Source organism: Apteryx mantelli, chromosome 12 (assembly GCF_036417845.1).
Source record: "Apteryx mantelli isolate bAptMan1 chromosome 12, bAptMan1.hap1, whole genome shotgun sequence".
Classification (NCBI taxonomy): Eukaryota; Metazoa; Chordata; class Aves; order Apterygiformes; family Apterygidae; genus Apteryx; species Apteryx mantelli.
In genome coordinates this window covers 20,583,752-20,603,089 of record NC_089989.1, presented here as the reverse complement: position 1 = coordinate 20,603,089, position 19,338 = coordinate 20,583,752, and the positions used below count along the sequence as shown (strand labels likewise).

Here is a 19,338-nt window from a genome sequence, read left to right as displayed (position 1 = left end):
CTGGGGAAGGCGAAGGAGCAGAAAATTGGCTGGAGCATATGTCATCCTGATAGATCTGGGAGTGGGTAGGGGGAGGGCTGGCCCCGGGATTTGGGATACGCTCCTGCCTTCTGCAGTTTGGAGGTAGTCTCTGAAGGCAAGCCTGACAAGGGCGCTGCAGTTTTCGGCCGTGGAGAACCAGGGAGGGCTCTGCTGCAGGTGGCTCAGCCCTTCTGAAGCAGGCCTGCCAAATTTGGCAGCATCCGAAGAGTGTATGAGAGTAATCGGACTGGCAGCAAGGAAAAGCATGGGAGGTCTGGGTACCCTGGCACGGTTAGGGGGTGCGTTCGGCGTTGTATGGGAGTGCCCCGAAACAGCCGGTCCTCTTCGAGGAGAAACCTGTGAATGTCACGTCAGCGTGTTACACTGAGAGCAGAGCAAGGGCTGCCCAGGCGTCCATGCATGGCAGTGCAATGGGCCAGCTGCCCCGGGGATGACGTTAGAAGCCATACCCAGCTCTCCACCCGCTCCTGACTGCTGTCCATCGAAATTTTAGGGCAGCGTTACGGGAAAACATTAGCCTGTCTCAGCATCGCTCTGCGTGGCGTGTCCTGGCGCTCACCAGCGACTTGCCTCTCGCTTTTGTTCTTTCCTCCTCCTTACACGGTGCTGCTCCCCTCTTCTCTTGCTCACCCTGGGCAGCTGCTATCTCCAGTCGCCCTTGGACCAGGGGTTTCCATCTGTGCCACCAACGTGAGCACGAGGAACAGAGCACCCTCTCCTGGGCCTCTGCTGCCACACTCCCGGCGGGTGTTTTGTAGATAGCTCATCTGAAATGAGACCTCCTCCCAAATGGCAGATGCGGGGTGTAGCCTATGGTGCGGACTGATGTGCTACTCTTCCCTCTTACTGCAGGGCAAGTTCACGCTGTGTTCGTAGGCAGATGCCGGCAAGCTTTGCTTGCTCTGCTTCTCTTTTGAACCAAAGATTAGCCCAGCACCAAGCCCTGGGTAATATACGCTGCTTCTCAGCCATCCTTATCCTGAGACGTTGGGTTGCACTTTGACCAGCAGGGCTTTTTTTGCAATTTGGGCTCTGAGCACAGCATCTGCCCCCAGTGTGCGGGATTACCATATTCATGTGCTCCCCTTCAAAGGCAGAAGTCTACAAGTCCTCACGCTGCCCCCTCGTGAATCATCTTCAAATGCGCTTTTCTCCCCCCGTCCCCGTTCCCAGTCTTCCGAGCCTCAAATCCCTGAGCTCTCCCTCAAGGTCTGCTTTCTGAGCGGCGGCCCACAGTGGTGCTGCCGAGGTTTTTGAGAGTGTGCCAGCTCTGCTGGCTGCAATAGGCACTGCTGATCCTAGAGCTGTCACCAGAGGGCTTAGTGACACAGTCTTTTCCTCTCTGAGCATCAAAAACAATTAAAAGTGCAAAGGTGCTTAATATTGGCATTGTGAAGTACAGCAAATTTTCAGAGCTTATGGAACATGCTTTGCAAGGACGCACTTTTGTTTGGAGAGCGCCTTGTTCTCTCTTCCCTGTGCTCCCCGAGAGCGTTGTTAACAGCCCTCCAGCACGGCCACTCCAGTTCTGGGGTGCTCTTTGATCCGTACTTCACAACAGCAGTGTTTCATCCGCAACAGGCAAGGAGCAGAAAGAAAATAGGCAGCGCTTCAAATGGTGTCTGAAGAGCATCAGCATCCTCCCCCTTCTCCTTCAGAGGAGGTCATAGGGTGGTAGTGAAGGTGGTGAGGAGGGTTAGATTAAAGTGTGTCTTGCTCAGAAGATTTTTCTTGCGTGGTGGGCTGGGAGAAGGTCAAGTGGTTAAAACCATAATGATGCTCCTTTTCCTAGAATGTCTCCGTGACCTCCTTCCATCGCAGGCATTCGTGCTTCCTCCCCAGCCTGTGCAATTCGGCACACTCTGCCCAAGGAATTGCCAGTTCTGGGGCAGAAGGGACCCTGCACGGCAGGGTTGAAACGCCCCAGCAAAGCCCCGGGAGCTGCCTTAGCGCAGCATCTACTCCTGATGGCTAGAGCCGAGTCCCGTGTTTTTGTGAACAGCTAACCCTGTTGTATTTCCTCTTCCCGGATGGATGTAACCATCTCAGGACAAAATGATAAGAAGCATATTGAAGCCAGCTATGGTAGCGCCAATATATTCCAGTTCCTAACACCAGCGTATTTCCCTCTGCATAGACTCAGGGCTTAGGCATGTGCAACCACAGCTACCAAAGGGCTAAGTAGTAGGACTTTTGCTCACTCGTTCTACTGCATGATTGGTCCCAGTGAAATGGGTGGAGTGGGGCGAGACACAAGTAAGTTGGAGTTTCTGTCCCAAAGCACTGCTGTATTTGCCCATGCAATTGTTAGAATAGGAAGAGGAAAAACAGACCAGATGTTCTTGCCTGCCTATTTATAGATTTTTCTAAACTTCCTAAACAGGAAAACCATTTTTTACTCGAAACCCTTCTGAGTTGAAAGGGAAGTTCATCCACACCAAGCTAAGGAAAAGCAGCAGGGGATTCGGCTTCACCGTCGTCGGAGGGGATGAGCCGGATGAATTTCTCCAAATCAAAAGTTTGGTGCTTGACGGCCCCGCAGCGTTGGATGGCAAAATGGAAACAGGTACCCGGGCTTTAAATCAAAATCACCATGCCGTGCACACTCTCATCCTAGTGCTGCCTAGGGAATGGGCGAAGAGTAGTCTATCTTGCATTTTCCTGTGTGGAGGCACTGAGAGTGCAGTGCCCGATGGGTGGCAAGGAGACAACGGGCCAGTTTGTTTGTTCTGGCTGAGATTAGGCCCAGCACGGTGAATTCCTGTTAGGAATCACCTGAGGCCGCAGATCCTGGGTTATACCTGGAATATCACAACCTTAAACATCCTTGTCTTGTAGACACAGTATTAAAAACAAATCATCACTTAATAGGTCTGAGACCTGGTATATGGCACCATATTTGAGCAGTTGGTAGTTGAGAGCCTTCTGTTATAGCCCTCATGTGCTCCCAGTTCTGTTTCAATCGTATGTCAGTGTAGCACAGTGCGTAACAATGAGAGCTGGGCTTCGCAATAACTGTTAAATGGGCCATATATTGTCATTTGAATTTATTAATTTTTTGCATGAGCCAAATTGCATTTTCACTATCAAAAATGTTTATGTATATTGAAAGCATTATGCAGAGAATCCATTGTGTGCAGATAGTTCTGGCTTGCCCAGGCGCAACTACTCTTTTTCCTTGCAAAGGTATTTAAATGTTGCTACTCCCCTCTGTGTAGCACCCGTGGATGCTGCGGATCAGAGCTCTCAGGTTCAAGTCCGCAGACTCCTGGGGGAGCTTCATGCACAAAAGTGATGCAGCTAAATGGTTTTGGTATATCTGCCTGTGTCTCCTGCAGGGGATGTCATAGTCAGCGTGAACGATACCTGCGTGCTGGGCCATACCCACGCTCAAGTTGTGAAAATCTTCCAGTCCATTCCCATCGGTGCCAGCGTGGACCTTGAACTGTGCCGAGGCTACCCTCTGCCCTTTGATCCCGACGATCCCAACACAAGCCTGGTTACGTCCGTGGCGATTTTGGATAAAGAGCCAATCATTGTGAATGGGCAGGAAAATTACGACTCTCCGGCGAGCCACAGTAGTAAAACGGGGAAGGTAAATGGCACAAAGGAAGCGAGGCCAAGCAGCCCGGCTGAAGTCTCTTCCAACGGGTCCCATAGCTACCCCAACGACACGGTCTCCTTGGCGTCTTCGATAGCAACACAGCCTGAACTCATAACTGTGCATATAGTGAAAGGGCCTATGGGCTTTGGTTTTACTATAGCGGACAGTCCCGGTGGGGGCGGCCAAAGAGTGAAACAAATCGTAGACAGCCCGCGGTGCCGAGGCCTGAAGGAGGGCGACCTTATAGTCGAAGTCAACAAGAAGAATGTGCAGAGCCTCACTCACAACCAGGTGGTGGATATGCTGATTGAATGTCCTAAAGGAAGCGAAGTCACGTTGCTGGTGCAGCGAGGAGGTAGGTCTTCAAAATTGCTTGAAAATATTTTTTCTTGAAAGAGACACGTGTCATGAAAGACCTGCTCTCCTGAACTTCTCTTTAGAAATGGGTTGTGTCCTGAGGTGTAGAAACTGCCCTGGGGTGACAGTTCTCAGGTCATACATACAGTAAAAATTATTTATTGTTTTGCTTTTGAAGCTGTGCTGGGGGCAATGTGCATGTAGTTCCCATGTACACATGTCTACACATGTTCTCAGACAGTGGGTAAAGGGGTGATTGTGCTTACACCTTTACTTACAGGACAAACCCTGATCTCGTGTGCTTGTAAAGCTTAATTCTTTTAAATATTATAAGGATATATCTTCAGCTATTTTGGGAGATGGAAGAGGCTGGTAATGCATGGTGCTTTGTGATTTGCAGTGTCCAGAATCGGATGCCCACTAACTTTTCACTGTGGAAGGGTTACACCTTGACTGCATTTCAAGGGAGATGGAGAGAAGGAACATCTCCAAGGATGTTTGGATAGGGTGCTGGGCAACATGCTCTAGCTGACCCTGCTTGAGTAGGCGGTTTGGACTAGATGATCTCCAGAGGTCCCTTCCAACCTCAACCATTCTGTGATTCTGAGAGAATTTAAACTTCTCCAAGCTGTAAGCAACTGAAGTGTTACTTCTGGATGTGTTTGTCTGCTGAGCCATCAGCAGCTGACCTCGTTTTTGGCTGCTTTGCTGAGAAGACTCCAGCAAGTACAAAAAACTTTCTTGCAGCCGGTGCGTGTCCAGCCCAGTTGTGCATGGGGATGATAACCCGTTAGTGGGATCAGGCCATTGGCAGTAATGCTAGCCCATACGCTGAGTAATTCTGAGGTCAGGTGAGGTAGGGTACCCACCTCGCATAGCATGCCTTCAGTCTGTGGATTAAAAACACAGAGCTGCTGTGGAGCTTGTGAAAGTCTAGGGCCAGGTGAGGAGTAGAGGGGCCAGGTCCCCCATATCTCTGTTCCTGTCGTAGACTGCAAGGAGGGGACGGCCTTGGCGTGGTGGATGCGAGAGACACCAAGTCCGGGCTCTGCCGTGTTCCCTGCCCTGCACACTGGTTTATACGGGGTACCTGCACGTCGGCTCTGCAGAGAGCTGGCTTTGCTGAGGAGGAGGTGCTGTATACAGCCCCCAGCCAGCACTGGGAGGAGTGTGTCATATAAAAGTACTTTTCTGAAACCTTTCCAAATTCTTCTGATTGTAACAAGTTAGCAACGAACTCCCACCAATTGTAACGGGGGACAAGCTGCTTTCAGAATTTGCAACTCTGGTGTCTTATTTTTGAAAGGCTGTTTCAAAGAGGACATTGATTCTGCAAATAATATCGGTTCTGGTGAAAGCGGTGCTTTTCATATACTCCTTTCTTTCCAAGTGCTTACTGTATTTTTATATTTTGATAGTAAATTAAAAAGCAGAGAACCGAATATATTAAAAGTTCTCCAATTTTATATACTGGTTTCCTAAGCGTGAGTTGCTTAAAGACTTTCAGTACTAGAGAGCTATTAAAATGTGCTGTATTCTCATGAGTAATTTATATATTTTGGAGCAAATATGGTTGGAAGAAAAACAGCAGCTATTACTAATGCTCCCAGAGAGTGCACACATATCTGGTACCACCATACATTAATTATTTGAATTGTGGCTGACATTTAATAATCCTCCTTATGCCTTGAAGGTATAATGAAAAGATTTGATGAAGAAATAAAAGTATAGTTTTAATAAGGTAGTAAATAGTTCGCTGGTAAAATTGCTGAATCTTGTTTTTTTCATTTCATCAAGATACTAAACCCGTATCGAGCATTTGCTATCACCTTCCCAGCTCAGTCTACTCGAACCCCCTGCCTGCCTGCCTGCCTGCCTCCCTCCGTTGAGACCCTGATATTTCGGTCTGATTATAGAGTACTTGCACTTCCAAATTTCATGTTGTCATGATACAGGATGCTGAAACCGCGGTGGCCCTGGATCTGCAGTCAATCATTGAAACATGTTTTTCTCCACATCCCGGAGAAGGAGAGCTGCCTGGGAAGGCGATTAGTTGGGGCACACAAGCCGAGCAGACGCAGGCAGCACTAGCAGCCCCAGCCCGGGGAGCAGGCGGGTTTGTTACAGGTCGTGAGATGGAGTTGGCTAAGATGCACCCAGCGCTCAGAGCAGAAGCACCTGGGTCCTGTCTCCAGTAACTTCACCTCGCGTTACCCCTGCCAAGTCTTTTATCAAAAGCACCATCCCCAGACAACGTGCCGCTGTTTATTTTGGTCCCGTTACAGAAATGCATTTGGCTCCAGTGTCTGATAAGCTCCTTCAGGGCTCTCAAAGTACTTCTTCAGCTTCCCCGCGAGTTGTCCTTTCCTCCTCCTCCCTCTGGTGTCCAGCAAAGAAAGTGCTCAGAGAGCCTGTCAGCACCCATGCCTTAGCGTGATGTTTGCAGGCAGCCGGACTTTGCATGAAGCATCCCTCCAATGCTAAGGCTGGTGTTCAGAGCCGTTCAAAGGATTTGTCAGAAGTGATTACTAATCAGGCAGAAAAATATCAGAGAGATGTGTAATATACGGGAAAAGCTCTGCCTGCTCCAAGTTGCTGGTGCACTCCCAGCAACTGCGTTTAATTGTTAAAATGCAAAGCCCACAGTCTCTGACAGCAGCCTGTAAAATATTTAATGTAAAGTGTCTTCAGCTGAAGCTCTGACTTGGGGGAGCTGGTAAGTCCTGCTGTTGCTTCTGAGCGAGGAGCAGAAGGGTGATTTCGGGAAGGGTGAGGCAGAAATGACCGCACCCTGCTCTGCTGCTCGTGGGTCATCTGAACATCATTTGCAGGACTCCGCAAGGGGGGATAAATATGTTAACTGAGAGAGGGACAATTGCAGGTCATTGAGATTTTGCTTTCAAGAGGCCCTGTAGAAAACCTTCTCTTATCTGTGTTCTGTTTTCATTTTTTATTTCAAATGAAATGCTTCCCCTTTTCCCCTTCCTCCTGCCCTCCCTAGGGCTTCATATTTCCGTGCTATCATTTTCCTATTTCATCTCTATGTAGTGCTAGATAAAACTCACAAGGGATGTGTCTCGGTCCGGACTTCAGCACTTGGGAGGTTCAGGAAGGATGAACCCCAGCCAGAGCCCAGGTGCGGAGGGGCTGCAGGGCTGATTCGGCCGCACGTGAGAGCAGACCCAAAAAACTGCTTTAGCTTAACGAAATGAAGGGGCCGAGGGAGCAAAATTATTGTCTCTAAGTATCAGGTAGGAGGCAGAGAAGATACTTAAACCAAAGAGAGATCTTGGCTTAAGAACAAACAGATGTAGTTTGGCCATGAATCATTTTAAGCTGGAAATAAGAAAGTGCCAACCCATTAGAGCCTTGGAGGAGGCATGAGCCTGGAGCTCAATAAATTTTTGAAGGGTATATGACATGTCTGCAACGGCAGGAGGGAGACTTGACAGCCCAGGAGGTCCATTCAAGGGCTGGGTACCTGAAAGTAAACCAGTGCTGCTAGTTACAAAATGCAGAATTAAGCATATGTTTTTGTCCTTGCCTGATATTGTGCATTTCAGTTTATTTTAAAGAATCATTGTTAAAAAGGCCAAAAGAAAAGGTACATCCTCTTTTTTGTGTATTCGTAATTGAAATGGTTCTTTTTAACCTTGAACCTACCAAGTAAACAAAGCACTTTTCTCATAAAATAGCACTAATATTTGCCTTTCAAAATCTGTTTTTTGTTGAAGTCTTGTCTATGCAAAGTAATTGATTGAAATAAGAAGTTCTCAATTACTGCTGCACAGATTATGTTCAGAATCAAAGCAATATTTTGGCAGAATATCTTCCCTGTTTCCCAAGTGAGTTTTACTCCAGGGTAGCATGGCTATACTGGGACAGATAGGGGGGCAATTCCAGAGAGAGTTATTCTGCAAAACTACTGTGCTGTATTTTATCGTGTCCATAAGGTCTAACATTTATCTCAGGGAAAATATTTGTGTGCCTTAGTGGTATATTTTGCAAATTACCTCAGATTAAAGTGCTCAAGCAGGATGCTTTTCTCCCCCCACCCCCACCCCCCAATCAATTTTAGTCCATTCTTCAGTACAGCCAACTATACGGTCATCCAAAAATACTGTGACTGGTTTGTTTTCAGTTACAAGAATTAAGCTGGGTGGCTTTCAGGCATGTTCAAAGGGACAGGGTTTCTCTTCAAAGTTTTCACAGTTAGTGCTCACTAATCACATCTGTATGGGCCGGAAGGTCAAAAATAGCGGAGACCTTGAGCCTGATCTGCGTAATCCCCTTGAAGATGTGTTCCTACTTTGCTCCAGATCAAAGTAAAAGCATGCAGGTGAAACATCACTCACTCGCACACCATGCGCAAATCAGTGGAGTTTCTGGTAGCCTTCCCTAGTGCAAATTCACGTTAAACTGAAGAAGAGAAATCAGTCTTTGGAGATGCGTATGATATATATGCTGGAGTTTCAAAACCAATTGTCTTTTGCCGGCAGAGGAACCTCAGGCACGTCTGTCTAAATGCCCATCGGTGGGCACCTGAGGGCTTACCTCCAGCTGAAAGCAAAGTCAGTAGCAAATTCCCTTTTCATGGTTCAGCTGAATGGAAGATGTTTGTGGGGAGGCCTACACCAATAGTCCTGTTCATTTGGTCCTCAACTCAAAGGTCTTAAGGTCCTTATAATACATATACCTTAAAGAAAGATTTGCAGCAATGGAACAAAAATGCAAAGCTTTAAAGCAATAAACCTATTAGGTCGGCTTAACTATATGGACGATTTGTTGCTGTTCCAGCGATGCTCTTGGCATGAGAGGCTAATTAACCTCCACACAGACAGGCATTAACTCCTTCATCTTGTGGTGAGAACGCCTGCTGGAGTCAACTGCTCTGCACCTGAAGGGTCTTTCTGTAGCCTAAGATGGGAGGACATTTTTCTGCCTATTTATCCCGTGTTCAGGCACTGAAACATCACATAGTAACACAAAGAAGCATTTCTTTTTCTTTGCGCTGCTGGCTGCAGCTTCAGGCTCCCCCCAGCCAGGGCAGCGAGAGTTAAAAGATCCTTAAGACACAGTGGGAAAACTTTACAAACGATATATCATAACAGCTGATAATTGCCTGCCCATTATAACAGCGTGATGGAAATCAGATTGCTCTTTGAGATCTAGCGTGTCAAACTACAATGCTGAGATGTAAGGGAGCAATGACATTGAGCATAAAATATCCGGGTTGAGTGAGATCCATTAATGCTGTTAGCTTCAGAGGACGTCTCCTCAGTACTCCCTCCTTTCTGCTGCCACCATGAGTGCCTATTGCCTTGAATTTTATAAGCAAAAATACTGTCTTTCTACATGTTTCTTGAAACATCTCTCCCTCCATAGAAACGGAGTTATTTTACCTTACTGTCCTTACCAGAAGTGCTGGAAATCAATCATTAAATGGTAAGAGCCAAACAAAAAAGCAATATCTAATCTCTCATTGTTGGAATTAGATCTCCTTCTCAGTTGCTGTCCCTAATGATGGAAAGCCATGGTAATTAGAGCTGCAATCAGCTATTCATTGGAGACTTGAACTCTTTTTGAACAAGCCACTCACTTCTGTTTGCCCTTTAGGCTTGCAGTGAAGAGTGAGCTGAAAGTCATGCCACTTCAGCCTCTAGCTGCCAGAAAATTTCAAACTGTCCTAGCAGCTGCTGAATTAGAGAAAGAGTGAGTCCAAGCTGCATTTAGGACAAAATCACAACTTGGGAGTCATATGACTGTTGCCACAGAGCGTGTTTGCCTGTGCCAAAGCTTCTGGAAAGGGAAGAAAAGTTCACCGTTTCCAACAGCGCTTTCACTTCTTAGCACAGAGGGAGCAGGATATTACACTGGGGTCTTTGTCCTGCGCTTGGATCCATAGGCACTGCCATGGAAATTTGTTCTAGCTTAGCTTGGAGCTGCTAGCGGTGCAGGATGATGGCCCAGGTGGCAGTGGCCTTCTAAAGGGCCCCATCGGTGTCGGGTCCTTGGGGCCGGAGGCTGAGATGAGGTGTCCGCGGCTGGTGTGGCAAACGTTGGTTGCATCTGTGTGCACCTGCCCAAGGTGGCATCGCTGCCCCTCTCCCACTGCGGTGTAGCTCCACCTCACCTGCTTTATCATAGCTTTATTTTAATGCAGATTATTTTTCTCTTAAGTTTAAATCTTCTGCTTGTTCTCAACCAAAAGGTGGCTCTCATACCCTTCAAGACCTCTTTCATTCAAGTCTTCCATGGGCCACATCTTGAAAATGGTAATTCCCTCCTGTCTGCTTGGCCTTCCTCACTTCCCTCCCCAGACCACCACATCGTGGCAGCTTCTTGCCTCAGCAGGAACAGGAGCGTATCTCATTCCTCTCTGCCACATGGCGTGCTCAACTCGCCTCTCATTTTTGGAAAACCCCATTTCAAGTCACCTCTTTTTTCCTTGCTTCGCCCTCCTTACCTCCTGTCAACCCCCACCAGTTACCAAAGCCTCCCAGTACCTTCTGCTCAGGTATCACCCTGCTTATTGAATGTCTCAGCAATTTATCAGTTGGTATGGTTATTTTGAGATGTACATTGTATAAGTCCTGATACTGTAGTGTGAGTAATATCATCCAGAAATAATTTGTGAGGGTGTTATCTTTGATAGCTTGTGAGTACTCCTAATTAGTTGGTAAATTATGTGAAAAAAGTTATCAGAATCATAGCATGTTTAAAGAAACATATGTCCATGTGTAATGCCAAGATTTTTTTTCAAATTCATTATAATTCAAGTGTTATAGATTTCCTGATTAAACTGGGAAACTCATTTGGTGTTTATAAATCTATCTTCTATCATTTCCTACTGTTTATTTTTGTAACTGTTTCCTTTAAAGAGATTTGCCTGGGAAGAAGGAAATCAAATTAGTAAAGTTTTTGAGTTGGTCTACAAATTGCAATAAAATGAAATGTTGTTAAAATATTTTACAATGGTATCTTTCCATTTTTTGAAAATAGACAACCCTAATAAAAGCAAATTGCATGACTAGCTAAGCGCTAAATCAGATTTAATACAATTTAAACACAAATTGCCTAGTTTTCATGAATTATTTGCAAGAAAGGAGCAGGTCTTGAGGAACATTTATTTGGGAGTTGCATCTTTTTCTTGAAAGCACCAAGTCTCTCTTTGTTTCTCTTTTCTCTCTGTTAAGGGGAATTAATTCTAACAAGGCTGAAAAGCTGATGAGACTTTAAAGCAAGTTTTGATGTCTCATTTACTATTTTCTTACAGCCTTGTTCTGATTACAGACTATTATATCAAGGAGCAGATACAGAAATCAGTTGAAGTCAGAAAAAGAAAAACTAAAGGGAAAGTTGCACATTTTGATATTTTTAATACAAAGTTTGAAGTTCATACCCCTTATTAGAATTGCTTATGTGCATGTATTTCAATCCACTCTGCAAGCTGATTTTCCTCTGAAAAGCTTCCGAGCATTAGATACGCCTTTTCGGAGCAATGCTGTATATTGTTATGCAGCACAATACACTGATCACTGGTAATTGGTTTTGTAAAGCAAGCTAACAGCAACTTGTTTTCTCTTTGTGATAAAAATAAGCCAAACTTAACATTTAAAATCAGGTCGTCTTATAAATAATGTAATATTTGGAAATTACACAGATTTTTTTTTTCCTTCAAAGTGCTTGACAGGTGTTAACCTTAGTGACATTAACTGTTTGTTTCTCATGATCTAAATTTGCAAGGCCTGGGATAACGGTGCTTGCCAAAAACACGCAGGGTGAAATTTTGGTCCTGCTGAAGTTTATGTCAAGGCTTCCATTAAACTCCAGGAAGCAGCAGGGTTTCGCCGAGGTTTTGCATGCCTACGACCGCCTGCAGCCACACAGGGTGGTCCCTGGGAGCTTGTTGAGCCCCTAAATAATCTGATGTGCACTACTGATGTTCATAAAATAGTGCACTTTGGAGAACCGCTTAATTGGCTTTACCAGGTCGTGCTGGAGTTTCTCAATGCAACGCGTCCGGTTGAAATAGGAACCAACAAATTCCAGTAACAACCTTGAAAAGCCCAAGTGCTTAAAACTTAGGCCCCCCATTAGACCCCCAAAATTGCAGAGCTTGGCTTGAAAACCCCAAGATCCCAAAATACTACCTACGACGTTCCTTTCGTCTCTTTATTTCAAGCCTCTAGTTTTTGTATTCAACTGCCTTTTCTCAACCCCGGAGGCTAAGAAACTTCAAACAAAGCAGATTCTCCTACGAGCACCTGACTCCAAAAACAACAGCCTTAAAATATTACAGTCCCGCTGATAAAAGAGACTTGGCGTCACCAACATTGCAACATTTTAATTGCCTGCAGCATTTTCCGCTCTCGCTGGAGCGGTGCAGGCGAGGTGCCGATATTAATATGTTAGTCACCAGAGGCACAAGTGTTTTCCCTTCATTAGCTTCATTTGCACTGATTCCGTGGCTGAAATGAGCAAGCAAGCGAGGAGATGCCCGCGAAATCCGCTTTTGGGTCAGGGTTAGTTTTCCACCGACTGCCCTGCGTTTCTGCGGCAGCGTGGCCTATCTATGCTGTAGCTTGTGTCCCCCAAATATATGTGTCATCCGAGCTCCAGAGCTGCTGGGAATGGTAAAACTGGATGAAACAGTTGCTGATTCATTACTTTGCGTTTTGTTATGCTCTTTTCATTTATTTTAAGGGCTGAGATTGTTTCCTAAAGGTTTGAGATTTTACGTGAGCTTGGTTTAAGGTCAGGAAGAAACCCGTTCTTTAATCATTAAAGAGGTGAACGATTAACATATTTGGAATAGCAAAATAATTTGTTTCATCTAATCTTGCCTGTTCACAAAAGCCAATAGGGATCTTGTGAACATGAAACTCATGGCTGCCTCTCTGTGGCAGGAAATTTGGATCCACTTTAAAATCAGTCAGAAAACCAAAGCAGTTGCTGAATGCTGGAAGTAAAAATGGTCTGAAATCTTCCCATCAGGATGTTTTATTGCATGAACCACCTAATCTTTCAGAAAGCAGTAGGCTCTTACACGAGAACAGAACTGGAGATAGCTTGGCAAATGAAAGATGAAAGCTCTGAAATTCCTCCTGAAGGCTTTTTTTCTCCTTAGCTTGAGGTTTTGAAAGTCCTTTTCGTTTTCTTTTTCTTTTCTTTTTTTTTTTTAATGTTTTGATTTGGTTTCGGTGTTAAATGCTGAAGTGGTATAAGTGGAGCGACTCAAACCCACGCAGTGTTGTTTTATATCCAATGTGATGTGATGTAACACAAGGTGGCACAGCAGAACCTGATAGCATGCATTAGATAAGGCAGAGTTAGCTAGAGACGTGCCTCCCACTTCGTCCGCGGGTTTTGCACAGCGGGAAATGGAGCAGACGTGGAGCTGCGCGGCGACGAGGGCTTCCTTGCACCCACTTTTTCCTCCCACCCTTACACGCCGCCTGTGCGGTGTTTCGGTGTGCGTGTGCTCGCAGCTAGCAAGTTTTTCTCGGCCACGTTTCGGCCGGGTGCGGCGGCGGCTGCTGCCGCCCTGATTTGGCATGATAATAACCAGTCATAATAGAATTAATGAGGTATTGGAAATCTGAGAAAGGTCTTAGTTTATTGCTGTAATTAAATACCTTTGGAGAGTCGTTAAAAGCAATAGCAGGTGGGCAAAACTGAGGGAGAAAGATGGTTTTGTAGTGTACTAGTTGATGGTTTTGTTCTGAGACAGACGATGCTTTTTAATATATATCCACATATTTCTAAGTCTTTATTTTCTGAGTTTAATTGCTCTTTGCTTTTTTTTTTTTCCCCTCCATTTTGTGTTGGGACTTTTTCGTTTGGCTGGTTTTCATGTTAGCTTTCCCTGGTCAGATGGAGGTCTTTTTTGTGACAGTAATAGCAATTATAACTGTAGCAGCTTTAAGGCCCTGTTCAATGCCTTTAGTGCTGGAAAAGCCAACAGCACACCAGGGCTGGACTCGCAGAGTTCGTAGTGCCGGTGCATGGGCCAAATGCGGTAGCGGAGGCTGAGACCGAGAGAGAGGCTGCAGGCGGCTGAGCATCCCGGGGTCGGTCCGGACCCCGCGGCTGGAGGCGCATGGAGAGAGACACTGTATCGGTACATTCAGTTTTGACTCCATCCTTACCCTCAGGGGTTGGTTTCTGAGCTGGACAGTTGCATACCTGAAACATATTGAAGTACTGAATCATTTTAATAGAAAAATGTGTTTTAAATCAAATAAAGTTACGTTTGTGAAAAAGCATTCAGCCCCACTGTCCTCTAGGGAAGACTTTCTGTCTTCGCTTGCCCCACGTGCATCCACATAGCCCCACGGCTGAATCTGCCTAAATGTGCGGTAAATATTAGCTTATTATTAAGGGACATTATTTATTAATAGCACTATCAGACTCATGCCGAGAGGGCCCTACGTGCAGGCGTTCCCTTTGCATAGGCTGCTACAGAAATACGAAATAGGAGAATCTGCCGTGAGCCAGGCTGGAGCACGTGAATTCGCACCTTTAACACCGCCATAGTAAGTCCAAAGACACCCTCGAAGCCGAGCAGCGCGAGGAGGGGTGCGACAGCAGCGAAATGGGGTTTTCCCGTGCCGCCTTGCTCCCGCAGCCCCGGGGCCTCGACGTGACGCGGCCGGCTGGCGTTGGACATGCCCGTGCTGGGAGTCAAACCCTGGCCTGAAGGGGTTTGGTTCTGAAGAGCTCGTGGAGGAGGGTAGATTCCTTCAAGCGTATCTGCATATGTGTGGCTATGTATGCATAAATATATATATATATATATATTTTTTTTTTTTTTTTAAAGGGCATTGGGGTCTTTGTTTACCTTCTGATTATGGTGCTAACCTTCTCAAATTCGTGAGGTTTAGGAAATTCAATGTGTTTGCACGTATTTGTTTAAATATTAGCAGAGATTTTCATCTAAGCATATGAGCTTTAGGAAAAAAAAATTTAATGAGCTTCGTAAATAAAATTATAACAACTGCTGACATGCTTTCAATCGTAGGCTAGGTTGGTAATGGTAGCACTAATTCTCAATCTCTTTATTATCTTACTGTCTTGGCATTACTGTATGTGTCTTACTCCATAGTTAAATTTATATTTTTGTAGTAATTAAATAGCATTTTGTTAGCCTGTATCTTCTTTATTGCTTCTAAAATCAATTCTGATTTGAGATACTGAAAACGTGACCTAGATTTCAATTACAAGGAATTGTTTAGCATCTTGACCAAGAGTGAGTAATTGAGGTTAATACAATTTAACATCTTTAGAGCAACTAGAACTGAAATTCTTGCTAATGACAATAATATACTGTGCCTCGTTATGTTTTTTGCCAGGGCCAGTGTGTTAATAATGCCCAAGATGGTCTCTTGAAAACACCACTTCCTTAGCTTTAGCATTTTAGAAATGTGGTGTTTTTCACTTAATTTGGTAGATACCAAACTTGATCTATGGCAGAGCTAAATTCCTTTGGTGTAGACGATTATTATTATGGCTTAAAGCTTGTATTGCATAGCTTATTTTTATGCTAGTGCAGTAACGCAGTTGTTTTGCAGATCGCAATGACAAGCAGGAGAGTTAGGCAGTTGCAACGTAGGGGTTTTCTTCTTGATGGCACTCCTTATGGCTGTGTGCAGATCCGTGTCTCTTGCTGCCAATTATTCCGCTATGTTTTCTTGTTCTTTCTGCAGCCTGGAACAGATCGACTTGCATCTATTTTTTTTTTTTTAAGTTAGTGTTTGTCCTTTATTAAAAATTCTGTGGCAACGGATTATACAGAATCAAGGAGATTGCTTCGTCACCACCCATCTCCCCTCCCCTGCCCCTGGCGGCACCGAGGGCCATTAGCGTTAATTATTTAGAGTTCCTCGTTTTGCACACAGCAAAGGGTGATCAATGTGCAGTGCTAGGTAAATGGCTGTGTACCCCTGGACTCCGGGACTTTACCCCTCGCTTTCCAAGTGTCCATGCTCTTTGATGGTAGCCTTTGGTTTTTATTCAGCACAGTGTAAGCAGCGCTATGTAGAAATCTGTGGGGGGGGGGTTGTTTGTTTTTTTTGTTTTTGCCACGCAGGAACATTTTCTCTTTAAATGTTAAATTTCTGACACAGACCGCAATGTTTCTTTTCTTGCGTTTTTATTAATCTCCTGCTAGTTTCCAGCTGTTGTGCATTCTGCACTGCAGACCACGTAATGGCGAAACCCAATGGGTGGCCTTTTCGCCTAGGCTCACCTATGGCTTCTTTGCTGCCGGAGATGAGCAGTTCACAGGGTGTCCTGGTCGGAAATAAGAGGTAGTTGTGAGAAGTGAAGATCTAGTGACAGTTGTTCTGTCTCTTCAGGTGCACAGATAACCAACAAGCTGGAAAAGGTTGAGCAGTAGCCACAGAGGTCGCAAGCTATAAGTAAGATTATACTTCTAGGTTCTTGACTGGCTCTTCAGGCACCTTTATTCTGTGGCTGGATTGTGCAAACTCGTACTGAATTGTTCCAACTTCAGCTGAAATTCCATTGAAATGCACTTTTTTTGTGGCGGAGGCAGAAGTGTTTTTGCCAGCTGCCCTTCATGTCAAGCTGAGCTGTTCAGATGGGATGACTGGAGTCCTCCTGCAATGTGGGGAGAGAGGTCTTCCTGGAGACCCAACCTCTGACCATTTTGGTCCCCTGTCTGCAAAATGTGCCACTACGGAGCAGGGCTTGATATGTCTGGTGTCCGTCTAGGTAATTTTGGAGCACATGTGGCTTTCTGTGATCTATCTTCAGAGCCCAGCCCAGGCAGCGGTGTGGATTTGTAGTTGCTCTTTGCATTCTGAATGCGTTTGGTGAAATACAATTTGCCATGTGTTGCGGTCTTCCCATATTACTTGGGTTGCGCAAGACAGCAGATTTGGGAAAATATTCCTGTAAAAATGCAGGACCACCGCATGTTAGAAAGAGCAGCTCTTGGGATGGTTCACCTTTTCTGCCCCCGTCCTCCGCGATCCCATCGCAGGTAGCGTTGGAGTACTTACGGCTCCCTCACACCAGAAGGCTTACTGCAGAAGAATGCGGAATTAAAATATGCCAAGTAATGTGAACTGAACTGGATTGTGGCCTTAATTCATGGACTGCATCACTCAGGACATAATGCAGTGTCACGCAATAGAAATATCGCTCCTGATGGGTAAAGGCATTAAGAGTGCTGAAGTCATGGTACAAAACTTGCCTAATGATTTGTGTTTTTTTTTTCTACGTTACAAAACACAGTTGAGCAGATGGATGCAGCCAGCTGTACACAGAGCTTTAGGGAGTACTGGGGAAAGAAGAGAGAGGTTTTTGTTAAGATAAATGTAATAATCTCCGTGATAATTAGTTTAATTTAGATCCCTGCATCTGACTCATTTTTGACTAACCTTGTATGAAGCCTTGCTGACGAGTCTGTGGATTTGGTTTGATTACAATCCCTTTTTTTGTGCTTGCAGATTGCTCACTGATCACTGGTATTTTTCATTAAGCAGTTGCTTTATTATGTTGTTATTTAGAGGGGAGTAATTTGTGTTTTCTAATTAATTTAATTCCAGTCACATTTTGTAAGTAGCTACAATGAGCCCATTTAAGGGGTTTTAGGTCATATTGACATTGTTTAGCAGATGCGCCGGTTTGTTTTTAAACACTGTTAACTCTGTGGTGACAAGGGCCCCGTTCGGGCGTGCGGCTGCGCCTCCTGCAAGTTGGAATTTGCATCTGCAAAAAAAAGCCAAAATTCGAAGATGCATTTTGAGTGCTGCTGGGAGATGTCTGTATGGATTAAATCACAGAGGAAATGCATTGGAAAGGGTGAAGATATAAACTGGAGCTGTGGCATTATCCCATTTCAATAGGTTATTCCCTGGGCTGTAAGTTTGTCCCGTGAAAGACTATCAACTTTTGTGAACGTCACTGATTTTGGTTAAAAAAATAAAAATAAAAAAAAAAGAAGTCAGTTACTGCTAGTTCTGCAGCAAACTCTGGCACAGAGCAGTGACACCGTGAGATTCGTCAGCCTGTGAAGGACCTGCCGAACAGTGGCCTTGTTTGTAATTTCCATTATTTTTCAGCCATTTTCCATCTCTTTTGGATTGGAACAGCTGAAATTAATAACAAATGTTGACGGAAAGCTTTGTTCAGTAGCTCATACTTAATGTTTTAACATTTAATGATTGCGATGCCATAAACTAAATTCTAGCGCGCTCTGAACCGACAACCCAGCTGCATCTCAGCTTTATTGTTTGTAGGAAACATTTAGGTTGTCGCCAAACCTCTCCTGGCTCCCGTTGTGCTTTCTGCCGAGGGTGGGTGCGTGCATGCGTGCGTATCTGCTCTACCTATTGATTTAACAGGAAAGAGCATCTCTCGGAAAGCGAGAGTAAGCATGTGTGTGCATGCATGTGGAAGGAGAGAGAGAGGGAGACGCTATCTATCGGTACGTTTGCATTTATGATAAATGGTGCCTGTTAAAAATGCAACTTGCCATGAATGTTATTAGTGCTTTACTCTTTACGTGTGTTACAGAAACACAGTGGCTGCCGGCAGAAATGAGGCTGCAGCCTGCGTTGCCGAGTTCAGGCAGTTTTGATGTTTCTTTGTCCCCCGGTCAGTCCCTGCCCGAAGGGGCCTCGGCCATCGGCTGGACATGCACCGGGGCGGCGTGCAGGGCGCCCGTATCCCTCAAAAGCTGAAAATGCTTCATTTAAAGCATGCATTATGATTTCCATCCGGGTCTGCTGAGCAAGCAGCAAATGAGGCACTATTTATCATTTTTAATTGCACTTCTTGTACATTCAGAGCTAACATCTCCCAAATCACCTTAAAACGAGCTTCTTCCTAAACTGATTTGCAATTCAGCTGCATCACTTATTGTAGTCTCTGTGTAAAAGTTAGATGGGGGCATGGTTTTTAGCATAAACAAAATGCATAAAGTAGAAAACATAATGCGGCATAAATGCCACATAAATCACAATCCTAAAGAGAAAAGCAGATTTCAAGCATCTGAATTACTGAGCACTTAATGCGTAGGGTAATCTGCGTTTGGGTTTTATGTTGGTTTTCTGGAACGCCACTCAGAGCAAAACATGGGGGTTGCCCTCTTCTTCCAGCGTAGAGGCAAAGGAGGACTATTTTCACGTGCCCGTACACACAGACGCGGTCGGTAGCAATCCCCCGCGAGTTCTCCCGTGGCTCGCGCTCGTCGCACAGCAAATAAGGGGCTGCTCCAGAATGCAAAATTGTCCTTGAGGAAACCTCCTCTGGCGCCCTCGCCGTTGTTCCTTCCTTTGCATTGCCTGTAGCCGGTATAAAAA

The 19,338-nt window shown here is 45.2% G+C and overlaps 1 protein-coding gene across 14 annotated transcripts in view; it reads left to right on the top strand.

Annotated features, from left to right (window-relative positions):
* Positions 1-19,338, top strand: part of MAGI1 (membrane associated guanylate kinase, WW and PDZ domain containing 1) — a 351,883-nt gene that overhangs the window by 292,881 nt on the left and 39,664 nt on the right. For all 14 annotated transcript variants that reach the window (XM_067303444.1, XM_067303446.1, XM_067303450.1 and 11 more), the window contains 2 exons: positions 2,426-2,608; positions 3,381-4,001. In XM_067303444.1, the coding sequence (XP_067159545.1) occupies positions 2,426-2,608; positions 3,381-4,001 (804 nt within the window). The remainder of the gene's footprint in view (positions 1-2,425; positions 2,609-3,380; positions 4,002-19,338) is intronic.